The sequence below is a fragment of the Micromys minutus genome (genome assembly GCF_963924665.1).
Source record: "Micromys minutus genome assembly, chromosome: 12".
In the NCBI taxonomy this organism is placed as follows: Eukaryota; Metazoa; Chordata; class Mammalia; order Rodentia; family Muridae; genus Micromys; species Micromys minutus.
Genome location: NC_137981.1, coordinates 32,198,025 through 32,221,313, shown reverse-complemented (window position 1 = coordinate 32,221,313; position 23,289 = coordinate 32,198,025). Strand labels below are relative to the sequence as shown.

The 23,289-nt window shown below is 39.3% G+C and overlaps 1 protein-coding gene and 1 pseudogene across 2 annotated transcripts in view; one reads left to right on the top strand and one right to left on the bottom strand.

Moving 5' to 3' along the window:
* The window catches only part of DENND6A (DENN domain containing 6A), a 48,861-nt gene extending 26,224 nt beyond the window's left edge, over positions 1-22,637 (top strand). Inside the window, exons 10-20 of the mRNA XM_080925844.1 lie at positions 1,152-1,274; positions 1,660-1,755; positions 5,395-5,489; positions 7,917-7,982; positions 8,232-8,296; positions 10,453-10,542; positions 17,387-17,440; positions 17,546-17,655; positions 17,978-18,080; positions 19,376-19,450; positions 20,108-22,637. Of these exons, the coding sequence (XP_080781970.1) occupies positions 1,152-1,274; positions 1,660-1,755; positions 5,395-5,489; positions 7,917-7,982; positions 8,232-8,296; positions 10,453-10,542; positions 17,387-17,440; positions 17,546-17,655; positions 17,978-18,080; positions 19,376-19,450; positions 20,108-20,239 (1,009 nt within the window). The 3' untranslated portion in view covers positions 20,240-22,637. The remainder of the gene's footprint in view (positions 1-1,151; positions 1,275-1,659; positions 1,756-5,394; positions 5,490-7,916; positions 7,983-8,231; positions 8,297-10,452; positions 10,543-17,386; positions 17,441-17,545; positions 17,656-17,977; positions 18,081-19,375; positions 19,451-20,107) is intronic.
* LOC308427916 (activated RNA polymerase II transcriptional coactivator p15-like) lies at positions 2,603-2,980 on the bottom strand (annotated as a pseudogene). The gene has a single exon. The product of its transcript is annotated as an activated RNA polymerase II transcriptional coactivator p15-like (transcript).
* Positions 22,638-23,289: the final 652 nt, after the last annotated feature.

Genomic DNA, 23,289 nt, shown 5'->3' with positions numbered 1-23,289 from the left:
ACCTGGAAGAAAATATTCATTGTGGACCCCAAAGATTCTCAGTTAAAAAAATAAGTATTCATTATGTTTTAATGGTAAAATCTAGGGGTTCATCCTGGTTGCAAGAAAATTTAGATGTGCATTGGGTGCTATGTGGTTAAAACAGACAGTTTTTGCTTCATTTGGTATGAGAATCATATTAAGGTGATGATAGAAAAAGTAGAGGATTTTTTTTAAGTTGAATTTTAAATTTGGGGGTGAAATATCACAAGATTTGTGCCTTTTGTTTAAAAAAAAACAGTAAAAAATAGAGAAACAATAACAAATACTATTTTCCTATGTTTTAAAGCTTCTTAAATAAAATTGTGTACTCTAGTACTTGAAAAAAAGGGAAGATGAAAAAAGAGAAGCTGTCATTGCTTATACATTTTATCCACAACTGATTAAGAATCTTTAGGCCACTAGCCAAGTCACAGATCTGAAAGTGTTTGTGATATATAGCCCAGCTTGAAAATGCACTGTTTCCAATGAGCAGTGACGTAAATACTTGTTTTATTGAGACAGGGTTTTTCTGTGTAGCTCTGGTTGTCCTAGAACTCATTCTGTAGACCAGGCTGGCCTACAACTCAGAGATCCTGCCACTGAGTACCACCATTGCCCAGGCTTTGTTTTTATTAGTTAAAATTAACTAGCTTATTTGTTTATCTCATAGATTTGTTCCACCTTTTTACACTTACATGTGTTTTGGTTTGGAGGAGAGTTTATTTTTTAACTAGTGAGATTTGTTGTGTTCTTCAGAAATACTTTTTTCTCTTCTCTAATCTGCTAGGGAAAATTGTTACCAAAAGAGGAAGGAAAATAAATAAATGAATAAAGGTTACTAAATGCTCAGACTTAAACACACTAATGGAATTGTGTCCTTGGAGCCTCACACCTGAGTTTGATTGTCTCTGTGCCTGCGTACATGCTTGCTTGCGTGCGTTTATGTGTGTGTGTGTGTGTGTGAGTGTGTGCACTGTCTACATTATTAAATTCTTAGTCAATTTTTCAGATCAAGCTGTCGGTAGCAGGAAGAATTTGTATCAATGTGAAGTTCGTGGAATGATTATTTAGGAATTTGAAAGTCAAAATTGGATAAATAATAAAGTATTTCTACTGTGTAAACTTTCTAGGTGTTTCTGCCCAGTGTTTCTTCACAGTCAGATGCTTTGGGAGTTGGTGCTGTTGGGAGAGCCTCTTGTGGTCATGGCACCGTCACCATCAGAGTCGTCAGAAACTGTACTGGCCCTTGTTAAGTGAGTATTTGGTTCTTAGTTCTGATTCGTGCGGTATTTTCAGTCTGTGATATTCTCCCACTCACTGCATCTATCTATGTAACAACTTTCTCAGAATGTGTGAGAAGATTGATTCAGGTTCAGTTAGGGCTGAATCAATGTTACTTCTTTGAATAACACACACACACACACCCACACAAACATACACACACACACACACACACACACACACACACACACACGCTCATTCAGTTACATGAAGTTACACCTTGATAAATTTCAATTGGTATTAGAGACTAGTGCTTACATAATACTGAAATAATTTGTCTTTTGGGTATGTATATATGTATATATATCTCATGGTTATGGAGTGGAGCCTTGATTTCTGTGTCTTCCTGTTCCACAGCTGTATTTCTCCACTAAAGTACTGTAGTGATTTTCGACCTTACTTCACGATTCATGACAGTGAATTCAAAGAATATACCACCCGTACTCAAGCTCCGTGAGTAAACAGTAATGTTTTGTTGACTAAGTGTTATCATTATTACCAACATTTTGTAGAATTATGTAATAAATTTTATTATGTAATAAAATTTTAATTTAAAATTTTGACTTACTGAGGTTTGGGGAGCTGTTTGAAATAATTTAAGATTTGAAGAAAATAATTATATTCTTTTCGTTTAGCTTCTTTTATAATTGTTTACCTTCTTCTTAGCTTGAGTTTTAGAAGAATAAGCATCATTTCCATTTACTTTCTCTGTTTCTTGATTTCCTGCTAACATCATAGTATCTGCTGCAGACTAACTTCATCTTTTTTTTTTTAAATAGAACTTTTCTTTTTAAAATTTATTTTGTTTTATGTATATGAGTGTTTTGTTTGCATGTATGTCTATGCACCACATGCATGCGTATGTACATGGAAGCCAGAGGGTGTCAGCCCCCCTGGGACTGGAGTTATAGTTGGTTGTGAGCTGTCATTTGTGTGCTAGGAAATGAACCTGAGTGCTCTGCAAGAGCAGCCGCCTCTCACTGCTCAGCATCTCTCCAGCCCGCAGGCTAACTTCTTCTTCTTCTTCTTTTCTTCTTCTTCTTTTTTTTTTCTTAGGATTGTAATGATCTGACTTTATTTTACACTAGGTAGGGGGCACAAAACAATCCTCTTTAATAAAGTTGACAATTGGCTTCACTTAGAACATTTTAATAATGCACATTAAAAATGTATTGTCTTACAAATTGTTCTACAATCCAAATATATAACAGCTTGGAAAACAACATTTAGAAAACAGAAGCCAATGTAAAGAGACGGAGTAAAACAGCTACAGCAGCACAGGTTTGCTGTGGCTCAGATTTTACAGCTTTCTCACTGCATCATCTATGTCGGAGATCTGTTCCTCCCCTGGCTCCACTGTTCCATGTTTAAAGAAATACCGTTTCTCCCTGGTTTCATTTCACCTCCTGAGTCCAGCCAGCATTCTCTAATATCAATTAGAATCTTTCTTTAAAGTCCCGAACATCGACATCTCGTCTTTCCAGTCTGGAGCATGTCATCTTCCCTGCTGCTTCTGCTCTGCCTGGAGGACGACAGAGCTCTAGATGTCTCGCCAGGCTTTTGCTTCTTCACAGGTTTCTCTGAAACAACTTGCTTTTTCCTCTTTAACTTTTTCAACTTCACTGTCAGAGTCACTGCCTGAAGAGCTTGAAGAAACAAGTTCCTTTGATTCAGGCATTGCTCTGTTCCAGCCGTCCAACAGCCTCTAGTTCGCTTGCTTGCTCCAGACTCCAAGCTAACTTCTTAATGTCTATAGACACTTTCTATTTGCATGGCTTGACCTGATGAGCAAGCACTCTGTTGTTCTATTTGAGTGTGTGCATATGTGTGAGTGTATATGTGTGTGTGACTTTGTTTTGTTTCTTTTGAGACAGGGTCTTATGTAATGCAGGCTGGTCTTGAACTCTCTTGCACTCTGTACGTAGCTAAGGCTAGCTTTGAGTTTGAGCCTCTTGATGCTACCTTCCAACTTTGAGGATGGTGGATGTGCTGTTTGTAAGATAGAATTCCCATACATAGCTCAAACTGGCCTTGAACTTTTGATCCTTTTTATTCTTCTGCTTCAGCCTCCCCTTCAAAATATCTTTTTTGTTTTTATTGTTTGTCTGGTTGGTTTGTTGGTTGGTTTTATTTAACAGCATTAACACCACTGCCTGGCTCCTTTAAAATACCTTAATCAGGATTTTCCTGTCTCCTGGCTATGTGGTGTTATATTTTAGGCTTCAGTGTAGACTTCTTTCTCTACTGCTCCCTTAAATGTTGATGTTATAAAGACTGTGTTCTGGGTTCCTCTTTCAGACAGATCATTTTTTCTATATAACCTTAACAGTATTTGTGGTCCTGGTTGAGACTATATTAAGGCAAGGAGTTGGCTAATCAGGTAAAAGCACTTGCTTTGCAAGTTGTCAAGTGCGAGTTCAAGCCCCAAAACCCATGTGCAGAGCTGGGTACAGTGGCATACATCTATCTGTGGTCTAAGCACTTCCACAGTTAGATGGTTGGCAGAGACAGGAGAAACCCCGGGCGAAAGATCCTGCTTTAGGAAGGTGAAAGGAGTGAACCAACCCCTAAAAACTGTCTTCAGACACCACCCCCAGCACGCCATGGTAATTTACTCTTGTAATCTTAGTACTTAAGAGGCTGCACAGGAAGACTGAGGAAGCGTTCAAAGTCACCCAGGATTAACTACAGAATAAAATCTTAAAAGCCCCTGTGGTAATGACTGAAATATATCTTTGTGCCTTAGATCTTTTCAGCACCAGATCTCTATGCAATGCTTTCATTGGTGTTAGTGAAGAATGTTACTCCTGTATATCCATTCCTCTTTTTGAGATGGATCTCAATCCCTAGCACTGCTGGCCTAGAACCCACCTTACAGATCAGGTTGTTCTAGAACTTGGTAATGCTCAGGATGGTCTTGAACCACTGGTCCTCCTGCCTTTGCTGTCCAAGTGCTGGGATTATGCCATGTGCCTCTGTGCCCAGTTCTCAGCTGTATTTCTAACACATCTGAAACTTAAGCATGTTCTCACCGATTTCTTTTCAGTTCCTTTTTGTTCGAACCTCCTGTCTATTGCTTTCTTGATCAGTACTACTAGTTTTGACTTAGTTATCAAAAACATAGTATTATATCTTCTTACCATGGTCTGTAACAAATCTTAACCAAATTCTGTCAGTTCATCAACAGGAAACATCTTCCAGCCTGTTTATTATGTTCTTTCCATAATTCCTTCCTTACACTCTAGCTTTTCTCTGTCTACTGTTGCTTTCCCTCCTTACAGGGCATCCTCTAAGTTTCCCCACGTTGATCTGTAGATTTATGTGTTATACCTGCACTTGATGCTCTTTCTAAGTGTATACACTTGGTGCTCTTCTTTCTATTTACCTTCCCACTCTGCTCAGGAATGCTGAATGCCTGATACTGTATGTGCTGTGGGTAGGGACTGACCCGACCTCACTGTTTGACATGGATATTCTGCATTGCCCTCGCCTTCCTTGGAAACCTATTCATCTTTCATGTGTGTTCTGTAGCACATCTTTGCTGACTCTGTCTGTTACAACTCTGGCAGAGCCTAGCTTCTCCTTGGGACTGCTGTGCATTTTATTTCCCTTTCAGTGTCTTCTAATTGTTGCCATCCTGACTGAGTATGTATGCCTTATACCTTTATGCTGTTTAAGAATCATTCATGCCTTTGGGGGACTGGAGAGATGACTTAATAGTTAAAAGCACTGGCTGCTCTTCCAGAGAACCCAGGTCTGATTCCCAGATCTACAGGAACATCTACAGGATGTTCACAACCATCCTTAATTCCGGTTCCAGGGGATCTGATGCCCTCTTCTGACCTTCTAGGGTACTAAGCACACATATGATGTACAGACATACATACAGGCAAAATACACATAAAATAAAATGAATAAATCTAATAAAAAAGTCATATGTTTTTTATCTTCATGTGTCTGGTACTGAATATGTTGCCTGTCATGTTATGTAATAAATCAAGTAAAGGGAACAATAATCATTATATTGTTTACTCAGAATCTGTCAACTGTTTTTCTGTGATTTAACATTTATTTTGTCTTATTTTTATACAGGCCTTCTGTCATCTTAGGAGTAACCAACCCTTTTTTTGCTAAAACACTACAGCACTGGCCGCACATTATTCGAATAGGAGATCTTAAACCTGCAGGTAATGTATCTAGGTGGTTTCTATAGTTTGAAGTCATCCTAGTTGACACAGTGAGTTCAGTGTCAACCAGAACTACTTAGTGAGACTCTCTCAGGAAGAAAAACTGTCAGGCAAGTGAAGTAGAATATTTAAATATAGGACCTAGGACCAGGGGGGAGAAGGAGCTCCTGAACTTTGGAAAATATAGATGAAGTCAGGAGGGCTGTGGTGGCATATGCTTTTTATTCCAGCACTCAGAGGCAAGTGGATCTCTGTGAGGTCTAGGCCAATCTGGTCTACAGAAAAACCTTGTCAAAAAAAAAATTTTTTTTTTGAAGTATGTTCATGAGATAAGACAGGCATGGAGATACACCTTTAATCCCAACACTTGAGAGAGAGGCAGGCAGATCTCTGAGTTGACCAGCATTGTTTACACAGATAGTTTTAGGATAGCCAGAGCTAAACTGAGAAGCCCTGTCTATAAATAAATAAATAAACAAACAAACAAGTAAGTAAGTAGAGGATGGCATTCTAGCAAGTTAAGTGCATTTTATTTTTAGCAGTCTGTGTTAGAGGAGAGATACTGTGTTCTCCGTTTCTTTATCAGTGTATTTGAACCATTTCATTGCTTAATCATTGTTCATATTTATTACATATTTTTGTTTCTATCATGTGTGTATGAGAATGTGCCATAGCTTGAGGGCATTATGGATGTGTGCCTCAGCATACTTATGAAGCTAGAGGACAACTTTAGGGAGTGATTTTTCTTCTTCTATTTGACACATGGGTTCCATTGACTGTACTGTCATTAGGCCTGGCAAAAAGCACCTTTACTGACTGAACCATGTCACCAACCCCACCAGTTCTTTAGAGTGAACATCCTAATGTGTATGAAATGATGTCTCATTTTGGTTTTATTATGGAGCTGTCAAGGGCCTACCTCTAAATATATTAATTTCCCACACATAAGGAGCGGAGAACTACATAGTTTAAAGACTTTGCTGGGGCAGGCTCTCTGTTAGCTTATATACTTCTCCCTCACTTCCCCAGGCCCCACCTCATGGCTGGGACTTTCCCTGCCCCACGTCCTCTGTGATCCTCCTGCCTTTGCTCTCACCCTTCTCACCTCTCTCTTTGCCCAAAAGTTCCACTGCTTTTGCCCTAGCTGTCAGTTTTTTATTGTAACAATCAGCTGCAAGACAATGCCAGAACATCTCTTTGGCTACCTCTGGTCAGTGAAGAAAACTCACAAAGTAGCAAAGACTAGCTACAGAGTCCTTTTGGGCAGCAGTTTTTAGTTTAGATGAAGTTCCATTATATCTAACTTTTCCTTTATTTTTTTGTGGCTTGAGAGTCATTTTCACAAAATCAGATTTAATTTTACAACCATGAATGTCTGGAATGTGTCTTACAACATTGTTTGGATTCTTGCACTCAAGAAGCTAGTGCATATGCTACACAGTGCATATGTACACCTTAAAATCCCATTAGGGATTTTGGCTTTGAAAATTTAAAACAGGGTTCGTAGAGCTCCAGAAAAAGCATGTCCTATAAGCTCCAGAGGGAAGGCATGGCAGAGCAGAGGGTGTCTTTGGGCTCAGGAATTTATAATTATTCTACTATTATTGTTGAGTTTTAACACTGCCAGGTAATTGGTCCTGATGGAGTTTCTTTTTCTGTGTTTTACCTACCTTGTCCATTCACTTAATACTAAATGGAGAAATAAAACCTAAGGATAATGTCTCCTAAAGAAAAAAACAAGTTGTGTTGGTTCATATTCGCTGTAATTGTAGACTGCTCACTCCTAATCAGAAAGTGAAATTGTTTATTTCAGAAGAAAGGTAAAATATTGGCCTAAGTTAAGATGTATGTACAAATATTCAAAGGTATATTAAGATGATCCTACTAATGTGAAGGCCTCTCGTCTGTTAGCATCAGACCCCAAATAACTTTGTAAATTAAACATTTATAACCAGAGAACAGGGTGTTGCCTCATATTGGTGCCCTTGCCCAGAGCTGTCTGGCATCCATTTTGTTTTTAAAATAATTGAGAATTTTGTGCATGCAAACAGTGAGTTGTTGCTCAGGTCTGCCTGCCACTAGCTCGGAGTCTGACTTATACCTGAAGAAGTCCCCAAGTCAGAGGGAAGCCTGCTGCACTTCTGGGCTTTTGTCATTACTCATTAAAAAAAAAAAGACAGTATTTTCATTATTACTCAGAACTTAGTGACAGTAAGAAATACGAGACTTTCTGCTAAATTATTTCTTTCCCTGGCACTTAGTTTTTGCTGCACATTATGTTTTAGCTGTAGTATATGAGTCCTATAGCATGTATGAGTGTAACTAGAAGTGTTATGATGTTGATGATGGAAATTTGTACGTGGCAGGCAAACATTCTATCACTAAGTTAGCCCAGTTTATGACAATGTTCGGTTTGTTTTCTTTCAGGTGAAATTCCTAAGCAAGTTAAAGTGAAAAAGCTGAAGAACCTAAAGACTCTGGATTCTAAACCTGGTATTGACTTTTACTAATGACTTTTCTTATTTTGTATTTACTTGTGTCATAGTGCATGTGTGGTTATCAGAGGGCAGTTTGGGAGAGTTATTTCTCTCTCTCCACCGTGGAGTCTAGAATGGAAGTCATGAGTGTGGCTTGCACAAGCACCTTTCTCTGCTGAGGCAGTTTGTTGGCCCAGACTTTTATTAATTTTAAGTATATACTCACCTAGGCTTTTGGGGTTTTCTATTTATCTTGTTTTCTTAGGAGTTTATACTTCTTACAAGCCATATCTAAACAGAGATGAGGAGATCATAAAACAACTCCAGAAGGTAAATATCTGCTCATATTATTAATTTAAATCTCCTCATTGAGATATGTAATATTTAGTCAGGCAGTGTGTGGTTTTGTTTTATTGTTGTTTGTTTTTGTATAATATGAAGTGGAACCTCACTTTTTAAAAACTATACTGTTGGTTGAACCGTATGCTAGGCAAGGGCTTTACCGTTGAGATGTATCTCTAGCCTAGAATCTTATTTTTTCTTTTAGTCCTGGCTGGCCTAGAACTTACTATGCAGACCAGGCTGGCCTTGAACTTGTAATCGTCCTGCTTCTGCCTCCTAACTACTGTATTACTGTCATGTGCCATCTTGCCTTGGCTTGGATTATCTTTGAAAAACTAAAAAAACCTCTATGTGTTTGTGTGTGTGACTGGATTATTTTCTTCCACCTTTTATTTGGGTTCCAGGGGAAATACCTTTACTCACTGCTAGATCTTGCTAGATCTGAGTCACTTTTAAAGCCAACCTTAGGTCTTTAATTTGTTCTCTAACTTGTAATATCAGCACTAGGAAACTGAGAAAGAAGGATTTAAGTTTTCTAGACCAACCTGGCTGAATAGTGAGCCCTGGTCTCAGAAGTAGACACATAGGTCTGGTGCGATGGCTCACCAAGTGACTGACAGCCTGATTCAGTCTCTGGGAGGGACCCACATGGTGCAAAGAGAGAAGAAAACTAACTCCCACAAGTTGCCCTCCACACATTTTGCTGTGGTACGAGTGTGCTATTTCCCACATCCCTGTTCACACACACTTCGACATACACAATAAATGCATAAACCTGAGTTCCATTCCAAGGTCTACATGATAAAGACAACTGACTACTGCAGGCTGTCCCCTGAGCCATACAGCCACTCCTTGGCACACAAGTGCACATGCACACATACAAACTAATGTAATGACCAAGCCGGCTCAGTCAGTCAACACGGTCACAAGGGAGGGAGTGAGGATTGAAAAAGAAAAAGAAAAAAAGACAATTAGACTACAACATGACTGCAGCCCACACTGAGGCTGAAGCAGCTTTGTTTTGACCCAGTCTGCTTTTCTATCACTCTAGGTACATCCAAACACACAGTCAGTTCTTACATCAAAGACAAAGTAGTAAACAAGGGGATCACACAAGGTAGTGATTAAGTAAAGTAGTAAGCAAAAGGTTCACACAGGTAATAAGTACAGCAGTAAACAAATCCCCACGGTCACTGTTTCTGATATTCTTATCTGAGCCTGCTTCCTTGTCCAAGCACATCTACAAATGCCAAAATTTTAGAAATGGCACCAAAAGCTCTCAACAATGTAATAAAAGTTTTTTTAATCAAAAGACGAGGGGCTGCCAAGATGGTTCATTTGGTAAGGTACACATACACATAATCAAGATGCCAGTGCAGCAGTAATCACAGGCTCTTAAATGTGGAAAAATGCCAGTCATTCTGGAACCCCAGACATTTCCAAAATGCCACTAACAGTAAGAGAAAATCTAAGAGGAAGAGAAAATTTAGGGGGCTTTTTGTTTTAAGAAACATCAGTAGTATTAATATAACATGTAAAATAAAAGATTACTTTCATGTGAAGTGATGCTCTTAAGTATGGGGAAAATGATATTAATAAATCTATACGTTCTCAGGTTTTACTCTGAGGATTTCTAAATTAAACATATTTGAATGATAAGTGTAAATTATTTGTATTAATATAATACTATGGTATTTTGATATATGTATACTGTATTTTGTATTTTGATATATTTTGATATATTGTATAATGTTTAAGTCAGGCTAAACATACCCATTTCTTCAAACATTTATCATTTCTTTGTGGTGAAACATTTAAAATCCTTTCTTCCACGTTGTCTAGATATTTAGTACACAATTATTCTGTGATTACCCTGCTGTCCAGTCAGAACACACCAAGACTGCTTGCCCCTGTCAAGCTGTAACTTAGTGCACGCTGACTCTTCCCAGCTAAAGTTTCCTTTTACAGAATTTTACAAAATGAACTTAAAATTAAATTACTTCAGTATAACATTCTAGGGGGTTTGGTTGATTGGTTGGTTGATTGGTACTCAATTTAAATGTCTAGTTACAAAACAGTTGGAGTTGGTTGTTACCTTACATTTCCTGACTCTAAAACGTGGGTTTCCATTGTCTTATTTCAAGGGTGTACAGCAGAAACGTCCTTCTGAGGCTCAAAGCGTTATTCTCCGCCGCTATTTTTTGGAACTAACACAAAGTTTCATCATTCCATTAGTAAGTTATTACTCTTAATGATTTGTTGAGGGTGTATAAATGTGATTCTCATCTTTCAAATCTTGTTATCGGCTTTGCTAATTAGTGTGTTTAGTGATTTAAAATCAGGCCACTAATGAGAGATCTGGATTTTTTGTTGTAGCCTTTTTTCACTTGGTAAGTCATCTGATCCTCAGTTGCTTGTCCTTGATATGTGGCTGATGCTGTGGTTCCTAAATACCTTTGAAGTTTGTTAATGTTTTGAAACAGGGTTGGAGTTTATGAAGAGATGGTTACTATACATTTCAAGCACTAGGTTTAAGAGACAGAATAGCACTTAGAAAGATTCCCCTAAGAACGTGGTTGTGGGCTTCTTAGAGAGTAACCATGTGCTGTGAGTCTTGATTGAGATACTGATACAATTCTTTTTTTAACTTGATAGAATTTTTTTTTCCCACCGTTCTTTTGAAATAGACAGAATTGTCTGAGTTACTTTTTTATTTCTGTGATAAGAGACTATGATCAAGGCAACTTATACAACAAAGTTTATTTGAGCTTATAGTTGCAGAGGGTTAGAGTCTGTGACTATCATGGTGGGGGCATGGCAGCATGCATGACGTCATGATGCTGGAGCAGTGGCTGAGAGTCCAGGTCTTGACCCACAGTCATAAGGCAGAGAAAGATAACTGGGAATAGGCTGAGTTTTTGAAGCTCAAGAAGACCCCTAGTGACACACCTCTCCCAACCAGACCATACCTAATACTTTCCAAATGTTTCCACCAGCAGGGGCAGGTATTTAAATATATGAACTTGTTCTCATTCAAACTACCACCACCACCCAGAATGCATAGTTAAACTGATTGGAGTGGGGTGGTGATGAAGGGAGGCTGGTGCTGGGATCTATCCCAAGGCCTCACACTTGCAAGGCTAATAATACTCTAACATTGAGCCACATCCCTAGCACTACACGACTGATTTTAATAGCATGAGAAAGTTGAGCACAAAACAATAGGATTCAGTCCATAATTCTAGGTGATAAACATTACAAGATACCAGCTAGCTGCCTTTGATATGAAACTGATGGATCATCCAAGGTGATTACCTAACAACCAGTTATTTTATAATCCTAGCACTTAAGAGAAAGTAACACAGTAACAGAGACCAGTCAAAGGCTCAGAGTGCATTCCTGCCTCAAACAACAATAAAACCCCTAAAACAACAACAACAACAACACACTACCACAACAAGAAACACCTCTCAACAACACTGAAAAGGTCTTGTATTGCAAAAGCAACATGAAAGATGTCCCTGCCTCTGCTTTCTAAATGCTAGGATTAAAGATGTTTGTCACCACCGTCCAGCTAACTGAATTAATTTTTAAATCACTATGTACATGTTAACTAGAGTGTTAAAGTTGTTTTTACTGGATGCTATCCAAAGACAACTTACTACCAGATTGCTACATTAGATGTCAGAGTCAACATGCAGACCAATTTATCCTAAAGGTATAATAGATACTTTTGGTGATTGCTATTGTTTGGTTGAATTTTGAGACAGTCTCTCTATGTAGCTCTGACTGTCCTGGAACTCACAGAGATTCTCCTGCCTCTGCCTCCCAAATAATGTGATTAAAGGCATGTGCCAATATTCCTGGCTTTGTTGATTGTTCTATGGATTTTCAGCACAGCATCCACAGACAAATAATTACAAGTTGTGCAGAGATCCAAGGATCAGGTTAGGTTTGTGTTAGCTGTTATAGGTTCTGATATAAATCCCCACAGTGTATGCAAAGCTGGGTTCAGGTCTTCCTCAGAAATTACTGGTGGAGGATTTCAGATGCAGTAAAGAGAAAAAAAACGTTGAGAAATGTTACTACAATTGCCATTTTGATCTTAGTGCTGCTGTTTCTCGCTGAGAGGAGCTGTGCACATTGAACTGTTCGAGGAAGCTCTTGAGTATTTGGGTAGGAGTGTGTTTTCTGCAAGATTCAGCCAATCCCATTCTAGTTTATGGTTTTCTTCATGATGCTTTTAACATCTTTTTTTCTCTTAAATACCATCTTCTTAAGACTAGGAGCTCTTAGTTCCTCCAGTGATGTGGTGGTCTAGTTCAGCTTTCTGCATGTCTTGTGCCTGGGAGTGAGGAGGCGCTAGTGAGAGCAGTGACCCTTCTCTATCAGATTTATACAAGGTTCTCTCGAGGATTTCCTACATCACCCTTACAAATAGAATCCAAGGTTGGAACCTTGTTCCTGTCTCCCTTATTGCCGAGGTATACCAGCAGCCCTGCGGGTTGCTCTCTTGTAGCACACTGACTGCTCTGTGACAGGGACTCAGAGGGCAGCTCTGTCTCTCTGGTTAGGGTCAGTACAGGGCAGTGGACTGTAGTGACTTGGTCTGAGGTTGCACATATTCTAATGCTAATATTGGTTCCTAAAGATCTGGTTTCCCCAGAGACAAGAGAGTCCTCATGTAGACTCAAGTGACGATATGTGACCTTGTCCCCTTCTCTTCCCTCCTCCCCCATTATTTCTGATTGCTGAATAAAGATGCCAATAGCCAAGAGACACAGGCAGGTTTTAGGGTTCCAGGCCTTCTGGGTGAGAGGAGAAACAATGAGGAAAGAGAAGCCTTCGTTCATGACCTCAAGGGTTGGCCAATTGGAGTTAAGAAAAGCCCAGATGGAACATAATACATAATAACCCAGGGTTATCTATTAAAAAGTAGATTCTAATAGCGTAGAGGGTAGATATCTGGCCAGCTCTTGTACTGCTTAAGGCTTATTATAAATAATAAAATGTATGTCTTTTATCCAGGAAATAAATGATCAAAGGCAGGGTAAAAACCCCCAGGATTAAAAATGATTACAATGTACTGTGCTTTGGCCCAAGTGGGTCAGAGCAGGGAATACATGTATCTTGGTACATACTTCTTCTGAACTAGCCTGTGGTGAGATTTTATATAATGTGTTCGTTTTGTACCTTAAGAGGTCACCCTAGAGTTTCTCTCTCTCTCTCTCTCTTTCTCTCTCTCTCTCTCTCTCTCTCTCTCTTTTGTTTTTGTTTTTGTTTTGTTTGATCTCACTATGTAACCCTGGTTGGCATGAAAATCACCATGTAGATCACGATGACCTCCAACTTACAGAGATACACCTGCTTCTGCCTCTCAAGTCAGGGCTGATACTGGTTTTTGTTTGTTTGTTTGTTTTTGTTGTTGTTTTTCAATAGGTTAATACCATATCCAGGAAGCTATATAACTCTGAAAAGGGACCTATGTGTGTCTTGTTCCTTGGCATATCTTCATTCTGATGTAGGGTAGTCTTTAGCCATTTATGGAATAAATAACTAGATAATACAGCCATTAGAAGAAACGTATCAGAGTGAGACAAACAGCAGTATGACAGTGTCTTGTCTGGAATCGCATCATTGCCTGTGTAGTTGCTATAGAATCTACAAACACTATATGAAAGCATCCTGAAGATCTTTGTTGTTAATTTTAGAAGAAAAGTATTCTTTCTTGGTTTGGGGATAGAATTTTGATCCATTAAACCTGTGTTATGCTGGGGATGTAATTCATTGCTACAGTAAGCAACAGTGAGACATTGAATTTGATGCCTAGAATCAAACTTGATCTCATTTTGGTACTTAGGAGCATAGGCTGAGGTGGGCCTGGTGACTCATTTCTGTCTTCCAAGCGCCCAGGAGGCTGCAGCAGAAGGATTGTCACAAGTTAAAAGCTAGCCAAGGCTGATGCTGTCTCACAAACAAAAACAAACCAAACAAACAAAACAAGCCAATCAAAATGCACAGCTGTAGAGCCCAATTCCAACTGAAAATCCACAACACAGTTCCTCCACAGAGGGTGAGGGGTAGGGTGACGGATGGGGTGGTACAGCTTAGGGATCATCTTGTAAGAGAGAGTAGAAAGAGTGTAAGGTACAGAGAGACAGGACATTTGCTGTGAGGTTTCATCTTTTAGAAACATCTGAGGCTACACCCATGAAGTCTTATCAATGTGGCCACCTAATCATGACCAGAACAGTGACAAAACAGATTGGCATGCTCACATGGAAGACAAGACAAACTATAGGCTACTAAGGAATAATGAAAGTGGGAGATACGGTCTTCTCTAGGGAAGGGCACACCAGGTGGTTATCCAGTCCCAGGCAGTGAGACCTGAACACTTAAAGACAAGGACAAGTACTAGTATACTGGCAGGGCAGGTGGTAACACACACACACACACACACACACACACACACACACACACACACACACACACACACAATCCAAAGATAAAGAGGCCATGAATTTGAAAAGACACAGAGGTAGTTACAAGTGGAAGGTTTGGGAGGATAAAAGGGAAAGCAGGTTTGAAATGATGCAATTATAATATCAATTTAAATAAATAACAACAATAAAATAAAGGTGAATATCAAGTAGACCTGAACTCAAGTTCAAATAATGAGTCTAGTCAGATTGTTTAGCTTTTCTAAAAGCAGTTTCTTTAGCACAACATGTTTTAAGGATTACAAGAGATGAAACATGTACAGTGTTACGAATATTTTCCAACATAGCATGCTTAATCATTGTCATTGAAACTATATGTGGCTGGAAAGATGGCTATGCAGTTAGAAGTGCTTGTTGCTCTTGCTAAGGACCAGAGTTCTGTTCCAGCACCAATTTTCAGAGGTTTAAAACTGCCTGTAATTATAACTTTAGGGCATTCAACGCCCTCTTCTGGTATCTGAGTGTTCTCTCTCCCTCCCTCCCTCTTTCCCTCTCCTCCTCTCCCCTTCTCCCCCTGTCTGTCTGTCTGTCTTACACACACACACACACACATACACACACACACACACACACACACACACACACACACACACACACACACACACAAATAAATATATATGAGCGGGAGGCAGAGGTAGATGCATCTCTGAGTTAGAAGCCAGCCTAGTTTACAGAGCGAGTGCCAGGGCTACACAGAGAAGATGGATGGATGGATGGATGGATGGATGGATGGATGGATGGATGGATGGATGGGTGGGTGGGTGAATGGATGGATGGATGGATGGAAGGATGGATGGATGGATGGATGGATGGAAGGATGGATGAGTTTAGAGCCAGATAGAGTAGCATAGTCTTATAATTACAATTGGTGTGGAGGTAGGAGGATCCTAGGATAGCTAGAAGTCTATAGCAAGACCCACAAAGCAAACAAGGGCAGGTGAGAGGGCTCGGAAGTAAAGGTAGTGCTGCACAAGCCTGGCAACTTGTTCAATTCCTGAGACCTGTATAAAGATGGAAGGAGAGAAGCATCACAGAGTTGTCCTCCAACTTCCATGTGTATGCTGTGGCACTTAAGCCCACATATATCATGCATACACACACAAACTATTTTAAACAGACAAAATTATGAGCTGCACACAGTGCCATGTACCAGCTACTTGGGAAGCTAAGATGGAAGGATCATTTGAACCCATGAGCTCAAGATCAGTTTAGGCAATATAGCAAGCCACCAAACTCAAAAAGAATCAACAAAACTAAAAGTAATCTGTTTTGAGTGATAAAGCCTTAGTTAAATTTTGTTGAAACATGACTTCCCAATTCATTTAAACTGGAGCAGTCTTGTAGGAAATGGTGAAAGCATTGAAGGAACGTGGAAAACTCAGATTCAGGTAATCAAGATGACTTAGCAGGTCAGGGCTTTCACTGCCAAACCTCATGATCTGAGTTCCATCTCTGGATCCCTGGGATCCATATGGTAGAAGGGAAGAGAGCTGACTTCTACATACATGCTATGGCATGTATGCACATATGCATGTGTGCCCCTATACATGCGTGCACGCGCGCGCACACACACAGACACACATGGGGGGAATAGTATGAATATAATAATTTAAAATTATTAAAAGACAAAACACTTGGACTCACTTTTTCCCTCCATATACTCACAAGACCTCTCACTTCTATGACTCCATGAAGTATGAAGTTTTTTTACCTTACCAACAAGAAAGTAATTAGTTCTGGAGTAGATACCAGCAAGGTATGCTTTAATTCAGTTCTGATGTTATCTACCTGGCTATAGCTTCAGGTTCCAAATACTAAGGGCTGGGTTCTTGCTGTTGCTCTATTCCATGTTAGATGCCAATCACAAGCTCTAGTCTGTGATTACTGATTCATTCGAAATCCCATAATCCCCTTCTTGGGGTTCAACTAATTTACTTGAATGACTGGGGGAAACACTTGCTATTAGTTGGTTTATTATACAGAACATTACAAAGAGTTCAGATAAATCAATAAGATGGGGTATGAAAAGAGAGTAAAGCTTGCATGCCATCTCTGAATGTGCCAACCTCTATGAATGTCATGGTTCTCTTAGGACTCTTGAGCCCATGTCCTTTGGATTGCTACAGAGACTCACTTGCATAAGCATGACTGAAGTATGGGTGTCTGTGTCCAGTGTTACTGATGCAAAGAGTTCGTGTTCAGATCCGGTGCTACCAGACTGTCCGCCAGGCTCCTCCCTGGAGCTGTGATCCATACTCTCTGAAATGGAGGTCTTACTATCTACTTTCAGACCAGATAGATTAGAGAACTCCTGGCTAGCAACTTCTAGACAGAAAGGCCATGGAAGACCTTTGTCACGCTCCTCGGGGAGTGAAATTCTGGTTCTGTGAACTGCCTGTAGTAGGGAGGTATAAGCTTCATCCAGAAACTTGGTGAAAAAAGGGTGTGTGTGTGTGTGTGTGTGATAGTATCACTTGGACAACCATTTTCTTAAAATGTATGTTCCCTTAAGTAAGACTGTGTAAAAACACCTAACATTTATTTATTTATATATTTATTTTATTTATTTTGGCTTCAGGAAAGATATGTGGCAAGCTTGATGCCTTTGCAGAAAAGTATTTCTCCGTGGAAGGTATGTGATAGTCAAGCAATTTCGTCTTCCAGCTCTCTGGCTATAATAACCTTCTTTGAATAGAGCAGTTCCTTATTTCTAAATATAGTATGTCTTGTTTTCTAGAGTCCGCCCCAGTTAAGGCAGTTCCTTCCAGAAGAATTTATGAAAACGCTTGAGAAAGCGGGGCCTCAGCTTACCTCTGGGATCAAGGGCGATTGGATCGGACTTTACCGGTTAAGCTCTTGTTTTCCACCTAGCTATGGATCTCTACTTAAAACAAACCAAACTGAGATTATTCCTATTGTCTGGGTTTCTAAGTATAGGAAAGGAAGGAAAGGCTGGTATGGTGGTGCATGCCTATAGTCCAGACACTTGGGAGGTGGAGGCAGGTGGATCTGGAGTCAGCTTCATAGCCAGTTTGTTTTTCCCAGGCTTCATAGCAAGCCTGGACTACTTGAGACCCTGTTTGTTCTTGTTGTTTCGTTTGAAGAGGGGGATTTTGAAACAAGAAATAAATCTTAACCAAACTTTGCTTTTTTAATATTTATTTTGTAGGCAGTTTCTAAAGTCTCCAAATTTTGATGGCTGGTTCAAGACCCGGCGGAAAGAAATGACCCAAAAATTGGAGGCACTTCATCTAGAAGCTCTTTGTGAAGAGGTCAGAAAATAGTGTATTAGTACATATAAATATTCAGAGTCGAAAAGTATTCTTAGAGATCTAGAGTAATGCTTAGACTGTACTTTATTATATTTATGTATTTGTGTGTGCATGCGTGTGCATGCTGTTGTGTGAGCATGATCTGGAAGACACATTTCAGGAGCCAGTGCTCCTTTTCTTCCATGTGGGTTCCAGGTCTAACCTGGGGTATCTGGCTTGACAGTAGTGCCTTTATCCACAGAGCCCTACTTCATTATCACACTCACAGCTAATGTTCTCCTATCCTGTCCTATGAGTCAGGGGGCTCTCTCAGTTGTCACAACGATTCCTTGAGGTACGTGGGTTTTGATCTGCACTGTGCTGTACCTGTGGTTTAGGAGTTCAGTGAGCTTGCCTCAGTTTGCACCCCACAAGCTGTGAAGCTATGGCACTCTGCACTCTGCCTTTTGGACCACAAGAACTAACTGGGCACATTTCTTTCCAGTGTGTGTTCAGTCACCTCGGTCAGTAGCATGAAATCGCCAGCAGTGGGAGTATCCCAGAAATTGGCAAATACTAAAGCAGAGAGTACACCTGGGACCAGGACTCACGCGCCTGCAGGCTCAGTCCAGCTGCCTTCTGCTGTGTCCTGGTCACTGTCTTCAGTGGTGCTAGTGCTGTGAGCATGTGGTTGGACTGCATGTCATACTTGCTTCTCAACCTACTTCACAGGACACCTCTTGAGACAGTACAACCTAAAAAGTTTCATTTGTATTTAGCTTTAAATGTTGAGGTGGACTGGTTAGTGTTATCTTTTCTGTCATAAACTCCTAAGTGACTGTGGTTTTTAGAAAAACACTAATGGCTGGAGAGATGGCTCAGTTGTTTAAGGCTAGGCTCACAACCAAAAATACTAAGATGAAAGCAACCTCAAGCCCTATGAAGATCTTATTTGAAGATATACATTTTATATCGAGTAATATGTTGGTGTTTGGTTATCTTGATTTGTTAGCTAAATACTCCTTATAAATTAGTATTGCATTGAGCTGCTATTTTGTTTTTTCCTCTTGACAAAAGGGCCACCTCAGAAAGGAGTTTTCTTATATTTTGTTTACAGTTGTTTAAGCTGATGTTGAAATTTATTTACTTAATACTTTAAGATTTTCATGACAATTACCCTTGCACTGTGCTGCTGTGCTGGAGTTGTATGCCCTGTCTTCCTCTCCATTTTCTCTTTTCTTTCTACTACCCTCCCTGGCAGAAACAGAGAGGTTCTTCTGAGTATGAACCAATTGGGGATTTTATTACTGTTCTAGGACCTCCTTCTCTGGATCCAGAAGCACACAGAAGTAGAAACAGTGGACCTTGTATTGAAGTTGAAAAATAAGTTGGTATGTAACTAAAGAGAAGATATAAAATGGACCTTTTTGTGAAAATGTTTTTCTCATCTGAGCTGACACTCACTCTGTTGTGTGCTACAGAAGTCATTTTTCAAATGAGAACATTTGAGATTGGCCAGTAGATGATAAATTTCACTAAAAATATTTGCTCACTCAAATGGATCAAATGATCCTAAATTATTTGGAAAACATTAAAACAGTTTTAAAAATTATGTTTTGAGTATAAATGTATGGCCTGCTCTTAGTAAGTAAACCATATGCATGTAATGCCTGTAGAAGCCAAAAGTGGCACCCCTTCCATTGACTGTGTGAAGCCCTGGGACCTGAACCCAGGTCTTCCACAAGTGTAGCCAGTGCCCTTAACTGCTGAACTCTCCAGTCCCTCAAAAGACACTTAAAACAGGGTCTTATGAATTCTCTAAAACCATTGTCTCACCTAGATTTTATGCCACATCGTATCTTTAGGCATCATCCTTGAACATATAGAATGACCTTTTATATTCCTCCTCCACCTGATGTTCTTTACAGTTTTAGTTTCTGTAAATTCTAGGCTGAGATCTAAAGTTCCAAGTGGTCATGCTATAAAAAGGTGTTTATATAGCAAATGCAATGTATTACTACAGATTCACTAAACCATGGCTTATGTAGTTGCAGGCTGACCGAGAGAATTTACCTGTGAAACCTGACACTGTGGAGAAGTTACGGACACATATAGATGCAATTATCCTAGCATTGCCTGAGGATCTGCAAGGCATCCTGCTCAAGACTGGCATGACATGATTCTTCCCAGGTTTTCCAGCCAGAAAGGACTGAACCATGAAGCATACTGACATTTCATCTGGACGCACACAGGAGCTATCTCGGTGGCAGTAGCACAGAAACCAGCAGCAATTGCTAGGTACAGCGGAAAGACTGAGCATACAAACAGACATTTTTAGTGCATTCTGTGGTGTTTCCACAATACTGAAATACCAAGAAACATTTCCATATTTTTAATCACGTTCTCAAGTGCTCTTATGAGTGACCTATGGGGCCATCAGTATAAGTGACTCCAAACTGCAATGCCGGCATTGCAGATATTTTTTTAAATTGGTGCTGCTTTGCCCAATCATGTTGAAACTCAGGGGAATATAAAAATAATGTTCACACTGGCTGTCTTGTTAAGAAGGAAAAACTGAACTTTCCAACTACAGTTAGATATAACTAAGGCTTATGTAGTGCCTTCCATTGTCCTATATGTTTCACAGGGTCCAGCTGCTAATTTTACAGCTTTTTCTTTTTTAATTATGATATATAACTTTAAGGCATTATGTCAAGTAATCATTTGCTCAAAAGTGTTTTTTGTTGCCCCTCATGTTTATTGACTGGTGTTTTAAATTATCATGTAGGTTTTCATGTCACAACTCTCTACCGTTCTCACAAGTAAGACTTAGGAGTTTCTCCAAAGAAGGAGGCAATTGTAGTTCTGCTTATGGAAGAGTTGACTTCTCCCTTCCCTTTTACTCACTGGGCCCGTATACATTAATTAGCATTAATGTGTTTTGAAGACATTCTCACTATGAACATCATAGTCATTTGCTTTTTAAAATAATTATTCTTATGTCAAAAATACCCATAAGCCATTCATGTAATAATTATTTGAGAAATTTTCATTTACTTTTCAACATTATTTGTTGGATGACACCATTTCCCCAAAATGGATGATTTTCAGAAGACTTTTCCTATTGTTGACATGGGACCTTTTGTGTAAATCAGTGTCATACTTTTGTTTGTTTTCATTTTGTTTGTACTACGTTGCCAAAAGTGGAATAAGATAGTTTGGTTTGTGTTTAGATGGGAGTGTTTGCAGAAGCCACTGTCAGATGGGCACATGTGAAGTAGCTGTGACTTAAGTATCCTCCTTTCCAAACAGCCAAAACTTGGTGTGTGTGTTTGTCACACTGTGACTTCAGAAGCCGTCTCTTGTTCTTTGCTGATGTTATTTTTAAGGGCATTCCTTGTGACTGTGGTCTCATATCCAAGTGTACCCTTTGTCATGGATATAGTCTCTTAAAGCATACCACTGTCCTAGAAAGAATATGGCATTTGAATGAAATCATTTGTCTGGATTGAATGGGTTATTTTGTGAAACAGTACTGACTTTTAAGAAAAGGGGCAACTACTTTTATATGTTAAAGTACTTCATAACTTTCTGGGAAACTTTATTTAGGTAGAAATTGTCATCTTATTATTTTTCAAAAAATGTATTTTAATAATTTCACAATTTATATGTAGTTTGTGACATGAATATGAAAGTCATTAGTGTTATATTAAGGAATTTTGAGATATACTTCTACAGGATATATCATTTGAAGTTTATTTTGCACACTTAAAGAAAAACATGAAATGTCAATTAGCATGAAAATGCTGTCTTTATGTTTACCACATATAACAGAAACTCAACACATGTTGAAAGCCAAATTATATCCACCTACTTTAGCTCTTAATTTCAAATTATGTACGTGCAAGAGTAGCTTAAGGTTGTATTGGAAACCCAAGGAAGACTGAATGGTAACTTAAATTTTTATGTGATTTTTCAAAATTGTGTCTTTCTTTGTTTTTAAAGAGTTTAGTATTCGAACCCTGCTGTTTAATGTGTTATGTAATCCACCAGCATCAGAAGAAATCAGTGCTTTTAGGGTATTATGTAATGCCAGTGCCTTCTATTTACAGTGGGAAAGAGGCTTTGTGGAGGCATTTATGGTCATTACCAAAAACTGAATTAAAGGCCTTGGATTTTAAAACACTTAGGTAGCTTGTGTTATGTCTCTTCTTCTCTGGTTGTTTTTGTTTTGGAGACAGACTTTCATGTATCCCAGACTGGCTTCAAACTTCATGTGTAGCCAAAGATGATCCTGAACTTCTGATCTTCTTGCTTCTACCTCCTCAGTGTAAAGCTTGCTGGCCTGTTCCATCAGCAAGCGCTGAGGACTGATCCCAAGGATTCATGCATTCTAGGCAAGCACTCTGCCAACTGAATTACATGCCAGTCCTAACTTGGATTTCTTATATTTGGAATACTTGGGAAAACATACATAATGAAATTTGTATAGTATTAAAATATTTTATTTCTAGATAATTTTTTTCAAAAAAATGAAAATTCAAACCTTTTTGTGTATATTTTCCTATGAACAGGTGAAATTACAAGATCCCAGCAAGATGCTGGTGTGTATACCTTTAATTCCAGCACTTAGAAGGCAGAGACAATGAACTTAAATAAAAGTGTACTGAAATGTGAAAGTGTTTATGTGTGGTTCCCATCATGGGTATTTGCGTTTGGGGTTTATTTGTTTTTGAGACATGGTGTCTTTATGTAGCTCTCAATATCCTCAAACTCACTAATGTAGTCCTGGCTGGTTCTCCTTGTGCTGTGATTAAAGGCAAGTGTCACCATGTCCAGCCTAAATATGGGCACTTGTATGGATGCACATCAGTGTGTGCATGTGTAAACCAAAAATCAACTTTGCCGTTTTGTTTTTGTTTAGTTGATTTTCTGAGACAGAGTCTCTGATTAACCTGGCACTAAGTAGGTTACAGCGGCTACACTGGGATTCCAGGCATATACCACTGCACCTGGACTTTTTTAATATGTGTTCTGGGTCTGAACTCAGGTCCTCACGCTTGTAAGGGAAGCATTTTACCAAGTGAGCTATCTCCCCAGCATCCGAGGATATATGTGTATGTATTTTTGGTTTTATAAGAGGGTTTCCCTTTGTAACCCTGGCTGTTCTGGAACTCTCTGTAGACCAGACTGGCCTTGAACTCAGAGGTCTTCCTGCCTCCACTTCTCA